The sequence below is a fragment of the Chiloscyllium plagiosum genome, unplaced genomic scaffold (genome assembly GCF_037043375.1).
Source record: "Chiloscyllium plagiosum isolate Xiang-an unplaced genomic scaffold, Cpla_swu_hap1 HiC_scaffold_1, whole genome shotgun sequence".
Taxonomy (NCBI): Eukaryota; Metazoa; Chordata; class Chondrichthyes; order Orectolobiformes; family Hemiscylliidae; genus Chiloscyllium; species Chiloscyllium plagiosum.
In genome coordinates this window covers 97,261,304-97,275,298 of record NW_028270139.1, presented here as the reverse complement: position 1 = coordinate 97,275,298, position 13,995 = coordinate 97,261,304, and the positions used below count along the sequence as shown (strand labels likewise).

The window sequence follows — 13,995 nt, the reverse complement described above, 5'->3', positions numbered from 1 at the left end:
AGGGAATCTTGAGGGACAGGATGTACATGTATTTGGAAAGGCAAGGACCGATTAAAGATAGTCAACATGGCTTTGTGTGTGGGAAATCATGTCTCACAAAATTGATTGAGTTTTTGAAGAAGTAACAAAGAAGATTGATGAGGGCAGAGCGGTAGATATGATCTATATGGACTTCAGTAAGGCGTTCAACAAGGTTCCCCATGGGAGACTGATTAGCGAGATTAGATCTCACGGAATACAGGGAGAACTAGCCATTTGGATACAGAACTGGCTCAAAGGTAGAAGACAGAGGGTGGTGGTGGAGGGTTGTTTTTCAGACTGGAGGCCTGTGACCAGTGGAGTGCCACAAGGATCAATGCTGGGTCCGCTACGTTTTGTCATTTACATAAATGATTGGATGTGAGCATAAGAGGTACAGTTAGTAAGTTTGCAGATGACACCAAAATTGGAGGTGTAGTTGACAGCGAAGAGGGTTACCTCAGATTACAACAGAATCTGGACAAGATGGGCCAATGGGCTGAAAAGTGGCAGATGGAGTTTAATTCAGATAAATGCGAGGTGCTGCATTTTGGGAAAGGAAATCTTAGCAGGACTTATACACTTAATGGTAAGGTCCTAGGGAGTGTTGTTGAACAAAGAGACCTCAGAGTGCAGGTTCATAGCTCCTTGAAAGTGGAGTCGCAGATAGATAGGATAGTGAAGAAGGCGTTTGGTATACTTTCCTTTATTGGTCAGAGTATTGAGTACAGGAGTTGGGAGGTCATGTTGCGGCTGTACAGGACATTGGTTAGGCCACTGTTGGAATATTGCATGCAATTCTGGTCTCCTTCCTATCGGAAAGATGTTGTGAAACTTGAAATGGTTCAGAAAAGATTTACAAGGATATTGCCAGGGTTGAATGATTTGAGCTGTAGGGAGAAGCTGAACAGGCTGGGGCTGTTGTCCCTGGAGCATCGGAGGATGAGGTTTACAAAATTATGAGGGGCATGGGTAGGATAAATAGGCAAAGTCTTTTCCCTGGGGTCGAGTAGTCCAGAACTAGAGGGCATACGTTTAGGGTGAGAGGGGAAAGATATAAAAGAGACCTAAGGAGCAACTTTTTCACGCAGAGGGTGGTGTGTGTATGGAATAAGCTGCCAGAGGATGTGGTGTATGCTGGTACAATTGCAACATTTGAGAGGCATTTGGATGAGTATATGAATAGGAAGGGTTTGGAGGGATATGGGCCGGGTGCTGGCAGGTGTGACTAGATTGGGTTGGGCTATCTGGTTGGGTTGGACCGAAGGGTCTGTTTCCATGCTGTACATCTCTATGACTCTATAACTTATGAACTTATGTCAGCCTTTGTTGCAATGGGGTTTCAGGACAGGAACAAGGCAGTCTTACTGCAACTGTAGAGAGCTTAAGTGAGACCACACCTGGAATGCTATGTACGGTTTTGATATCCTCACCTAAGAAAAAAATATACATACTTTAGTATATGTAAATGGCAAGTTCGCCAGTGTGTTTTTCTAGCATTGAGGAGACGTTGGGTGAACTGGGCTTGTATTTAGCTGAGTTTAGAAAAGTGAGAATGGATCTCATCAAAACATATAAAATTGTGACAGGGCTAGGTGCAGGGATCATGTTCACCCCAGCCAAGAGATCCAAAATAATAGGTCACCATCACAGGATATGCAGTAGACCATTTCAGACTGAAGTGAGGAGAAATATCTTCACTCACAGGGTGGTGAATTTGTGGATTTCTGTACCACAGAAGGCTGCAGAGGCAAATCACTGAGTATGTTCAGCAAAGATATAGATAAGAAAGAAGGAAGGGAAAAAAGAGGAAAGAAAGAAAGAATTAAAGAGAAAATGAAAGAATGAACAAAAGAAAGAATGAATGGGTGAAAAAAATAAAAAAAGGAAAGAAGAAAGAAAGAAAGGAAGATGTTGAGGAAAAGTGAATGTTACCAGAGTTCCACTGTTAGGAACATTTCATGCTATTGCTGTGAGGGTTAATGTTGAGCTGTTGGATGTGATTGTCATGAATTAATTCATCAGTAAAAGACAAGTGCATACCATATTTAACCACAGTATTGCTCAACTTATTGTCCTCCACTGACTCTTGGACTGGAAAGTCTCCCACCAGGATTTCAGGAGTGAACTCATCCGTGACATTACATCCAGTGTAAATTGTATGGAACACATACTGAATTATTCATATGTACTGCAAATGAGCAAAACTCCTCACTAAGACTAGGAATTTAGAAAACCATCTCTTGCATGTTAATTGTCATGTTAGTGCAATCAATTCCTAATGTGGAAACTATGTTAACATTGAAGTAAACTTCCACATTAATAAATACAATGGTTAAGTAGATCTAATTGCAAAATGCTGTCACCTTCGTGCTAGTGTCAGCAAATCTAACTTTGGTGTTGTCATGGTGAGGCTTGTGCATCTATGTAAGTAACACTCATACAGAAATATAACAGCAGCTTAAAAGCAGCTCGCCTTTCCAAACCTGTTAGTTTGATTGTAGTGTCAGTGGCTAACTGTATTTAAACAAAAATCAGTAGAAATTAGTCTGCAAAAGCAAAATAAGATTAAATATAAGGTGCATTTGCATCAGTATTGTATCTCAGTTCCAGCAAACTACTCATTTCAAACCTTAGTCATCAAGCTCCAGTTTACAGAAATTCATCAGAAATTAAATTCCCGGTCTTTGTTGACTCCTTCTAAGAAAATGGGCCTTTTACTAAACACTTGTAAAATGAAGGTCATCTTCCAGTGAGCTCCCTCAAAGCAACACCTGGCCACCCCAGTTCATTAAGATAGAAGGCGAGATCTTGAAAACAAGCACTACATTCCATGTCTTGTGAGATTCCTCGAGATAAAGGCAGACATTGACATTGAAATTCATAATCAATTTCCACGTACCAGTTAGCCTCAACTAAAGGAAATAGTTTTGAGGACCAGGATCTCAGGCCTGAGACTAATAATCCCCATGCTCCTACAATGGATTCTTCAAAGCACTGGAGAAGCATCACCAGCATTAGTATCTTCAGAAGGTCTTCCAAATTTGGTAGCAGCTATAGGGGCCCAATCACAGCAACCTCTCCCCAGTCAGCCTGCCTAGCTTTGAGGTGCTAATCACTTAAAAGCAGCATTTCTATGTGCCTGGCAACAGACTCTTGAAGCAATTGCTTTATTTGAAACTCAGTCCTAATAGGAAACCACTAGGATAACAGCAGAAACAATTGAGGGATGTTCTCACAGGATTCCTGAAGAGATTAAACATCTAACCCATGAGTTTCCCTGGTTTGTAACTGATCAAAATGGATCAAGGTCATTCAGGAAGGTATGAAGCACATTGAGGAACTTCATCAAAACAGATAGAAGCAAAGCTGCAGCATCAGAGAGAATGCATTGGATGTATCAGCCACCTCAGAACTCATTGAAATGAAGTCATAGTAAATCATCCTCAATCGCAAGAAGCTATCTAAGAAGAACAAAAGGTGTGACAGTGCAAAAGCATGCAATTGGAAACTCCCTCTTTGATATTATTTACTGTTTCATCTTTCTAGTTGTTAACGTAGCTATCATAACAACTCAAGCTTTGATTATTCAATAACATTTTCCAACGTTAAATTATATCACAGTGTTTATGTGTGTTTTCCTCTTTCTAAACATAGGAAGGCATCATGTTAGGAGCGGTTGGAGCTTACGATTGGAATGGAACAGTGCTTTTACTAAAAAACAATGACGCCATTATCCCAGACAATGAATCATTTTTGAACAAATCAAAAGAAGTTAATGAACCTCTTGCTGGATATTTAGGTAAGAAAACCATTGAGGCATAGCCCCAGGTGGGATTCTGTGGCAGAATGCACTTTTATAATTTTTATATAGTCTGGAGCTATGTATAGTGATGGTAATGTAGCCTCAAATACAGACTTTAAATGTTTTCAAACACATTTATTGGTTAGTGAAAATGTGAAATTCTGAAGTAGATTTTTTTAAATTGCAGTTTATCATCATTTAAAAACAATGGTTGGTTTCATGTGAAGTTTCAGTTTATTGGTGGTATTCCCACTTCCTGAGTCAAAAAGGTACAGGGTTTAAATTCATCTCCAGACAATCCTGGAGGATGAATTTGTGCTTAGTATCGATAAGATAGATGTGGATGTGATAACCCCTACCCACTTATCTCATTCCTGAGTGGATATAAATATCTCTTCCCCCAGCCACAATTCAGATGGTAAGGAAAATGCACAATTAGCCAGAAGGGTGTGCAATTGGAACACTGCCACTTCCCGCTACTGCCCAATTAAATCTCTATTAGAACAGCCTACTGACTGGATAACAGTTGAGGTGCTTGAGTGGGTATTTGATACCCATTTAAGGACCTCATTCTGCCACCATTGTGTTCACTCTGAGGGTAGGGTGTGGCCATGTGGGAAGCTCTGTTGACCATATGGGAAGGTTGCAGGATTCTGGATTTCAGGGGAAGAAATAGGTGGAGTGTCTTATTCCAAGCTACCCAGTGTCTGATGGAAGAACCTGGCCTTGAGAACTGAGGCCCAATGAGTTCCATCCCCTCAGCCAATCCCTCTCACATTACTAATCATATTACTAGCTATATTTTGCCCTCACTAATCTGTGAGTTAGGTTCCTTGGCAAATTCCTCAGCCTAATGTTGGTGTATTGCCGTAAGCGCAAAAGTGTTTGGCTGACAGCTTTGAAAGGCACTTAGTTCTGGTAAGATATGAGGGCCTCCTGATGAAGGGCTATTGCCTGAAACAGGGATTTTCCTGCTCCTCAGAAGCTGCCTGATCTGCTGTGCTTTTCCAGCACCACTCTAATCTTGACTCTTATCTCCAGCATCTGCATTACCCACTTTTGCCTACTTAGTTCTGGTAAGCCTACCCCATGGGAGTAAAGCAGGATCCCACCAGTTCTCCTGATGGTGCTGGGCAAGACCCCCTTCAACAACAGCATTGAATTCCACAAAAAACTTGGGTTTTTTGAAATATAAACTCTTCTGTTAACTGATGGACAGGTGGAAGGAGCTTTCCCATCCAAACTGCTCACAATATTCCAAATGCAGCCTGATCAGAGTCACACAAAGCCTCAGCAGTACATCTCTGCTATTGTATTCTAGTTCTCTTGAAATGAATGCTAACATTGCATTTGCTTTCTTAACTGTCAATTTAACCTGCATATTAACCTTAAGAGAAACTTGAACTAGGACTCCCACATTCCTCTGTGCTTCAGATTTCTAAAGCTTTGTTTTATCTCAGTAAGACAAGCCCAAATTAAAGGATTTATTGTATTTGTCCTCATCAATTTGTCATAAACAGGCAGTACTGAAATTTAAACCTTTTCTGACTGCACCTGACAAAACCTGCAGCACATAATAATATCTTAACCTTGCCAAGGCTTGAGCATGTCTGTATACCACTATATTATCTCTGTCTTGCTGATGAGATAGGACATACCCAAGGATGGTGATGTTGTAACCTGAGACATTGCATGTCAGGTGTGGTTCTGTGAATATGACTACATTTTCATGATGGAGTTAGAAATAGATCTTAGCACTAAACCTATCAAAGGTTATCGGGAGAAACCGGGAACAGAGTACTGTATTGGATGTTCAGTCATGATCATACAGAACGGTCTATTCCTGCTCTTGTTTTCTATGTTTCTATGTCAGGATGTTCCTTAAGTTGTCTGTGAGACACCTTTCCTAATTCTAACATCTAACATTCTAATCTCAAGCGTAGGTAAAGAGGACTTTAGCAGGGTCAGTGGAGCTGAGTTTGCTGCTGTCATTTCCAGTGCCAAGGTCGATGCCAGGTGGTCCATCCAACTTTATTCCTTCTTTGAGGCTTTTTTAGTGGTTTGATTCAATTGAGTGGCATGCTGGGCCATTTCAGAGGGCAGTTGATAGTCAAACACATTGCTGTGTGACCGAAGTCATATGTAGGCCAGACCAGGTAAAGATGGCAGTTTCCTTCTCTAAAGACATTAGTGAACCAGATGGACGTTTTATGACAGTTGACCATGGATTTATGGTTATTATTAGACTTTCAATTCCCAGATTTCTGATTGTGAATTTGAATTCTACAATCTGCTGTGGTGGGATTCACACCCTGCGTCCTAAAATGTTACTGGGGTCTCTGAATTATTAGTTCATAAGACCATAAGACATAGGAGTGGAAGTAAGGCCATTCGGCCCATCAAGTCCACTCCGCCATTCAATCATGGCTGATGCGCATTTCAGCTCCACTTACCAGCGTTCTCCCCGTAGCCCTTAATTCCTCGGGACAACAAGAATCTATCAATCTCGGCCTTGAAGACATTTAGCGTCCCGGCTTCCACTGCACTCCGTGGCAATGAATTCCACAGGCCCACCACTCTCTGGCTGAAGAAATGCCTCCGCATTTCTGTTCTGAAATGACCCCCTCTAATTCTAAGGCTGTGTCCACGGGTCCTAGTTCAGCAAGAATACCACTGTGCCACTGTCTCTCCAAAATTTGATAAGAAAAGATGTTTCAGTTTATTTTTACCTTCTGTTTTTATCATCTTATGAAACAAGTAATAGTTACTTAGGATAATGCTATTAATCAATTAAGCCAGGTATGGTTTGCACACCATGCAGATGCACTTCTTATAATCTCTACAAAATACTCAATCTCTGCTTGAAATTTCATGAGTCTGTTGATTTCCAATACTTAGGTTACTCTCTGAGCTCTGTCTCAGTTCCTGGGGATGTGTGGTATGTTGCTGGGCAACCTCGATATAATCATACCGGACAAGTTATTATTTATACTTCAAAGGGAAAGAAAATAAGCATTGTACAGACTCTGAAAGGAGAACAGGTATTTCACTAAACAATTGTGTCGCCATTGTGCTCAGCATTATGCCTTTGAAAGTTGTGATAGAATTTCTACATCATGTTAAACATATGACTTGAGTTGTTTCCTGATTATACTTCAATCAGATATTATAATGTAACATAAAAAGGAATGTATGGGGTTCCATGGTTTCTGTTAATTATCTAGATTTAATATGTCTTTTCCAAATCCTAGTTCAGAACAGGAGACTGTCATGTAACAATCTAATGTCATTAATGACCTAAAAGTAAAATGTTACATTGCTTTGTGCAGAGAGATCACATAGGAATTCAAAGCCTTTTGTACATTATTGACATGTACAAAAGCTGAATATCACTTTGAGGTACAGGAAGTGGAGCAGTTAGAAACATATACAGATGTTTCTGATTAAAAATGGATTACAGCATTGGTTCTGTGGTCTGAACACATTAAGTAGATTTTGGAGCTGAATTTCAGATTTATTAAATTGCCTTCTTCAAATCGCTAAGATTTTTCACTTAACTTATTAAAAATGTTGAAATTCAGACAAACATGCATGTTCATTCCATATTCCTAGTTATTTTGAGAATTTTGTAATGACCTCCTTGTTTAACCACAGTGATCTTTGTGCTCATAATGCTGCCAAATTGCTATTACTTTGGGAGTTGCAGGATATAAAGGACCAGTGAGTTATGTGCTTATCAGCATTGTGTGTGGATTGAAGGAAAATCTGTATCAGATGATATTCTCACACAGGCTTCAGTTAATACTAGAGTGTTATGCATATATCACAAAAACAAAACACCTACTGCTATATTTTGGTGTTTTCTGTCATGGAACCTGTAGCTTACTTATACAGTATCAATAAATCATGACATTATCAGTTATTATGTTCTCTAAACTCATGTTATCTTAAAGGGAAGATAGGATAGGCCTGTTGACTATAGCTAGGTTAATCATATTATCAACTCACTGAGAGCGTCATCTGTATTATAGAGTTGGTACAAGCTGCATAACTTGTTAAACATGTGCAGCTCTTTCTACAAAAGCAAAATGCTATGAATACTGGAAATCTGAAACACAAACAAAATACTTTGGGGAAAAAGCTCAGCAGGTCAGACAACATCTTTGGAGAGAAACTAATGTTTCAGGTCAATGACCTTTGATCAAAACTGGAGAATCAGCAAATATGACCCCAGCTTCCAGTTGCTTATCATTTAATTGTCTATCTCTCTTCCATGTTGAATTTAATGCTCTTGGCATGCTACTGTGATCCAACAAAGCAACAGTTCTTCTGTCATCTTGGCACTCTATCACCTTCTGGATTCAATATTCAGTGCAACAACTTTACATCATAATATCTGCCTCAATTTTATTTTATTTAGCAGGGTTGATCCTCATCTTCTTTCTTTCTTTGTCTGTTCATGTGGCATTCAGATGGTTTTTATGTTTCAATCCATGCCTTATCTTGACTCAGTCATTGTTCCTTTCTTGCTCTCTTTAACTGTTACATCATGAACTTCTTGTTTTGATTTTCCCTGGTCTCCCCCCTCTCACAAACCTTTCATCTTGTTCGCCTGTCACCTCCCTCCATCAGCTGGCTTAAAAATTCTGACATTTGTGTCTGTCTTCCATTCTGATGAGCGGTCTTGACCTGAAATATTAACAATAAGTTATGGTCAGGAGCTATGTGACCCATTGTAGTCCCAGGCTGAGGGTGAAAGTTTGACAGGTTGACATCATATTTATACCTGCACTGAGTTTCCAACCCCATACTCTCTCAGCCACAAGGCCATCCACCTCTGCCTCCATACCATCACCTCTTCTACCTCAGTCAGAAGTCGCATGATAGCAGGTTATAGTCCAACAGGTTTATTTGAAAGCGCTGCCCCTTTACCTGCCGAAATCTTGTGAATTCAAATAAACCCGTTGGACTGTAACCTGGTGTCATGTGACTTATGACTTTGTCCACCCCAGTCCAACACCGGTCCAGCATCATGTCTATCTCAGTTGATCTGCTAATGGTGCCTTCAAATATGTCTTTATTGCCTCCAGACTTAAACAATTACTTTCCCCCCAGGCCAACCTTCCATTCACCACCCATGTGAACGCAAGCTCATCTCTAAGTAATTATTTTCAATCATAAAATTCCAAAACCCATAACCTCCTGATCTAATTTGATATTGAATCTCAAACGTCTGCACCTCAAACTTATTATTGTCATTCCTGTATTTAAATTTTTGCACACCACCATCTCATTTATCTCTGTAAGCTCCTCTAGCCATACATGGGCCTACTCCTTTTCTGCAATCTTCCTTCTCTTTAACCCTGTCATTGGGATTGTTTAACTGTTTAGACTCCACACTCTGAAATCTTTTTCCTAAAACCCTCTGCCTTCCCATCTCCCTCTGCTTCTGTAAGGGCAAACACTTTAAAACATTAAAACAAATGTCTTTGAACAATTTGTTGGTCATTTTTTGTATGCTTTAATTAGGATCCTTTTTTCTGACACCTTTACAAAATATTTTGACATTTTCTTTATCTACTTGCAAGGTGACAGATGATTATAAGATATTATTGCAGCTGTCTGGTTTCCACCTCTGGTTTCAATACATGGTACATGCAACCTGAAAGCCACAAAGCCAGTGCAGTATAGCAAAAGAATAAATGAAATGTCAGCTGTATTTCTGGAATGATTAGATTAGATTCCCTACAGTGTGGAAACAGGCCCTTCAGCCCAACAAGTCCACATCAACCCTCTGAAGAGCAACCCACCCAGACCCATTCCCCTACATTTACCCCTGACTAATGTACCTAACACTATGGGCAATTTAGCATGGCCAATTCACCTAACCTGCACATCTTTCAACTGTGGGAGGAAACTGGAGCACCCAGAGGAAGCCCACGCAGACACGGGGAGAATGTGCAAACTCCACACAGACAGTTGCCCGAGGTGTGAATTGAACCCAGGTCCCTGGTGCTGTGAGGCATTAGTGCTAACCACTGTGCCACCGTGCCACCCCAGAAGTGGCAGATCGAGTACAATGTGGGAAAGTGTGAGGTCATGCACTTTGGAAGGAGGAATAGAGGCATGGACTATTTTCTAAATGGGGAGAAAATTCAGAAGTCTGAAGTCAAAGAGACAGAAGCAACAACATGTTCTGTTTGTGTGACATGAATGCTATTCCTCTTTTTCAGATTGGTTCATACTTTGGCAGCACTGTGTGTGCGATTGACGTTGATAAAGATTCGTTAACTGATATTCTTCTTGTTGGAGCTCCTATGTTTATGGGAACTGAGAAAGAAGAGCAAGGGAGAGTTTATGTCTACAATCTGAGAGAGGTGATAAATTGAAATAATACACATCTCAGTTATAAAGTAAACACAGAATTACACTTGTCATAAAATCACACCCAATGCTAAATAAGCAGTCATTCCACGTTAAAATTGCAAAATCATTCAATAATATTCCTGCCCTATGATTCATTTAACCATATTATTCTGAGTGGTGGCCAAGGATCATATTGTAACTCAAAATAATTTCATTGGGAATTATAAAGACAAAGCTGCAAGTCTAACACTGTCAAAATATCTATCTGTAACATTTTCCTATCAACCCTGTGTGTATTAACTTACATTGGTTCCTGGTTAAGCAACATCTTGATTTTAAATTTCTCCTCATTGTTTTCACATCCCTCCAAGGCCTCACCCTCCCCATCCCTGAAATTTCCTTCAGCCCCACAATTCTTCAAAGACAGCAAGCTCATTGAATTCTGGACCCTTGATTATCGATGATTTAAAGTTTGCCAACCATCAGTGGCCTTCGCTTCCCTTCTGGAATGCCCTCCCCACAATCCTCAGTCTTGCAATCTCACTTTCCTCCTTCAAGAAACTCTTGAAAAATCAAGAATTTGAACATCTGATCTGTTATCTCCCCACTCAGTATGTGAAATGTCATGGAAGTTTTCATTGCATGTAAGGTGGTATATAAATATAAGTTATTTTTGGCAATATTCATGAAAGAAATAAAATTTCTCAATTCATCCCATCACATGCAACTTTAAAAAAAATCTTTTTTGGACAAAATCACAAATGTAGCAAAATACAAGTAATGTCTTGCTTTGAGGAGTGCTAGCTCATGTAATCTTTTTCATGCTAAAAGAAATGCAGGATTTATATAATCCATATAAAAGACTCGCTGTGTAGCAAATATTGAGAGAAAGTCCTGAGGCATAAGCACACATTCTTCCCAAGGGAACTAAGAATAATGTTCCTTATATCTTCTATCTTCTTAATATTTACATACTGTGAAACAGTAATACCCTGTTGAAACAGAGTTAGCATTGAACAGATTTTGAGCACAAGACTTGATTTATATCTAGGATTTATAAAAACAAAATGCAATCCTGGAGCAAGGAGCTGAATCTTGCTTTCTCCATGAATGGTGAAATCCTACTGCCAGGAACAAAAGTGGGAGCTGACCCCACTTCTGGGGTGGGAGCATGTCACTGTCTGTGAGCAGTTTCTAAACCGTCACCGGACCAGGCTTCCAACTGAGGATAGCGACCTACCTGTAAGAGTTGCTGGCTCAATTAGACAGTTCAACAGCCTCAGCAGCACCAGTGCTAGCAGTAAGCTGAGACTACTGCACCAGGATGTGTGCGTGCCTCAATGATGAGTGCCCTCAAAGACACACAAATGTTTCTGAGGAAGACAGGGTCAGGCAGAAGAGGCAATGGTCTAGTGGTATAATCACCAGGCTGTTAATACAGAAGCTCAACTAATAGTCTGGGGACCCAGGTTCAAATTCTGCCATGGCAGATAGTGGACTTTGAATTCAATGAAGAGTCTAGTGATGACCATGAAATCTTTGTGTGGACCCATCTGGTTCACTAACATCCTTTAGGAAAGGAAATCCTTACCTGGTCTGGCTTACATGTGACTGCAGACCCACAGCAATATGGTTGACTCTCAACTGCTTTCTATGCAATCAGGGATGGGCAACAATTGCTGGAGCCAGCGACACCAACATCCCATGAATAAATATTTTAAAAAGTAGGGTCTTGTAAGGTGAAGAGTTTAGTTAATGAGCTGTAGGCTATCATCAGTGGTGACCATTGATTGATTTGGTTTGATAATAAATTATATCAATTGTGGTCCTTTCCGTTCGGCACTGGCTTAATTAGTTGGTTTTTAAATGTCTTCATCACTGAGGTTACTGTCATTGTAATGTGCCAATGCAAACAATGAGGGTTGCAGGAGTTGGGATAGCCTAGTACAGGGGTGGGGAACCTGCGGCCTTAAAGCCACATGCGGCTGTCTAGGCCATTGTGTGTGGCTTTTTGAATGAATCCAAATTTTGCAGAACAAATCTTTTAATTTTTATTAATATGTTTTTTACATCCTTTATTATTTTTATTTTAATCTTAAAATGAATGTATTTAAAATACCAGAGAGTAAAAGAAAATTCAACAAAATAATCCTCATAGGCTGACCACCACAATTAAAATAATTGGTAAGTCATAAGGGCTAAAACTGCAGGCCTCCATGCTGCAACCAAATATTCAAATGCTTTCCTATAAAAATCAGTCACAACAAAGTCATTAAAAGGTTAGTTAACTTTAGAACTAACTTTTTTTTTCTTTTTTTTTGAGTTAGTACATAGTAGTTAGATTTGTACAAAATAATGTGAATTTTGAAGAATATATAATTGAAGTTTCTTGGATGCGGCCTTATTGGATTACAACTAACATAATGCGGCCTTCCAACATGAAAAGGTTCCCCACCTCTGGCCTAGCGCCAACCCTCCCACTCCACTGCATAAGGTATGACTTTTAAAACAGAAGTAATTACTCACTTCTTTCCCTTGTGGTATAGAGATATGAGGCGATAACCTTACAAACTATTTTTTAATAGCAGAACAGGCATCATAACATCTTAAAGTATGGTCCCACTCACCTGACTCTTAGCTTCTCCACATCAGGCTTTGCCCTTGGTAAACTGCAAAAACTTGTCATTTGCTCGGATGCATTTATACAAATTCAAGTAGCATTGAAGCATGCATCTGAATCTTCATTTCTTTCTTTATTTCAGAATGAGTTTCAATATCAAATGATCCTTGAGCCATTAAAACAGCAGTGTGGTTGTCACTCTGTCTCAGGTCTCCGTGCAGAGAAATTCAATGAGGTAGGTTAAAAATAAAATACGTTCTTTTGAAAATTTCCTGCATCTGAAGGACACTTGTTAAATATCAGACCACACACTGGGTCTAGCTATTTTTCTGCTGTTCCTGGTGACTGCCTTAGAATAGGTGTTAGGCCTCTTACAAATGTAAATAGGAGGTAAGAGTGGATTTTTCTCCGAAGATGCTGCTAGATCTCCTGAGCTTTTCCAGCAATTTCTCTTTTTGTTTCTGATTTACAGTATCCGCAGTTCTTTCATCTTTTTTGTCTAATATTTTCTTTGGAAACCTTTGCCAAGACTGACATGAAATGAGCAGCACAGGGTTACACAGGATTATTCAGTAGTCACTGTGATCAAATCGGCAATGACAATTCGGGTTGATAATTGGCAAGTAACATTCATGTCACACAAATACAAGGCAATGATCCACTCCACCAAGAATCTAACCATCCATTCTTGAAACTTAAAATCTTACTATCTCTGAATCCCCTACTATTACAATTCTGGGCGGTTGCTTTTGATAAGAAACTGAACTGGGCCAGCTACATAAATGCTGTGGCAACAAGAGCCTAGTGATATTATCACTGGATTGTTAATCCGGAGACCCATATAGTGTTCTGGGGACCAGGGTTTGAATTAAGAGTCTGATGATGACCATAAATTGATTGTTGAAAAAACTCATCTGGTTCACTAATGTCCTTTAAGGAAGGAAACCGCTATCCTTATCTGTTCTGGCCTACATGTGTCTCCAGACCCACAGCAATGTAGTTGACTCTTAACCTAATGGGCAATGCTCTCAGCCTGTGAATTAACAAAAAATAGCAGGTCAGAAGTTTGAAAATTCTGAGGAGTGAAACCCACCTGCTGACTCCTCAAAATCTAGCTACCATCTACATGAAACAGGACAGGAGTGTGATGGAATACTCTCTGCTAGAAGATAGATGAGGGAAGAGT

General features: G+C 39.8%; 1 protein-coding gene across 3 annotated transcripts in view; it reads left to right on the top strand.

The window, feature by feature from the left end:
• Window positions 1-13,995, top strand: part of itga1 (integrin, alpha 1) — a 235,270-nt gene that overhangs the window by 123,637 nt on the left and 97,638 nt on the right. For all 3 annotated transcript variants that reach the window (XM_043688299.2, XM_087989320.1, XM_087989321.1), the window contains exons 11-14: window positions 3,676-3,820; window positions 6,722-6,864; window positions 10,057-10,200; window positions 12,952-13,044. In XM_043688299.2, coding sequence (XP_043544234.2) covers window positions 3,676-3,820; window positions 6,722-6,864; window positions 10,057-10,200; window positions 12,952-13,044 — 525 coding nt within the window. The remainder of the gene's footprint in view (window positions 1-3,675; window positions 3,821-6,721; window positions 6,865-10,056; window positions 10,201-12,951; window positions 13,045-13,995) is intronic.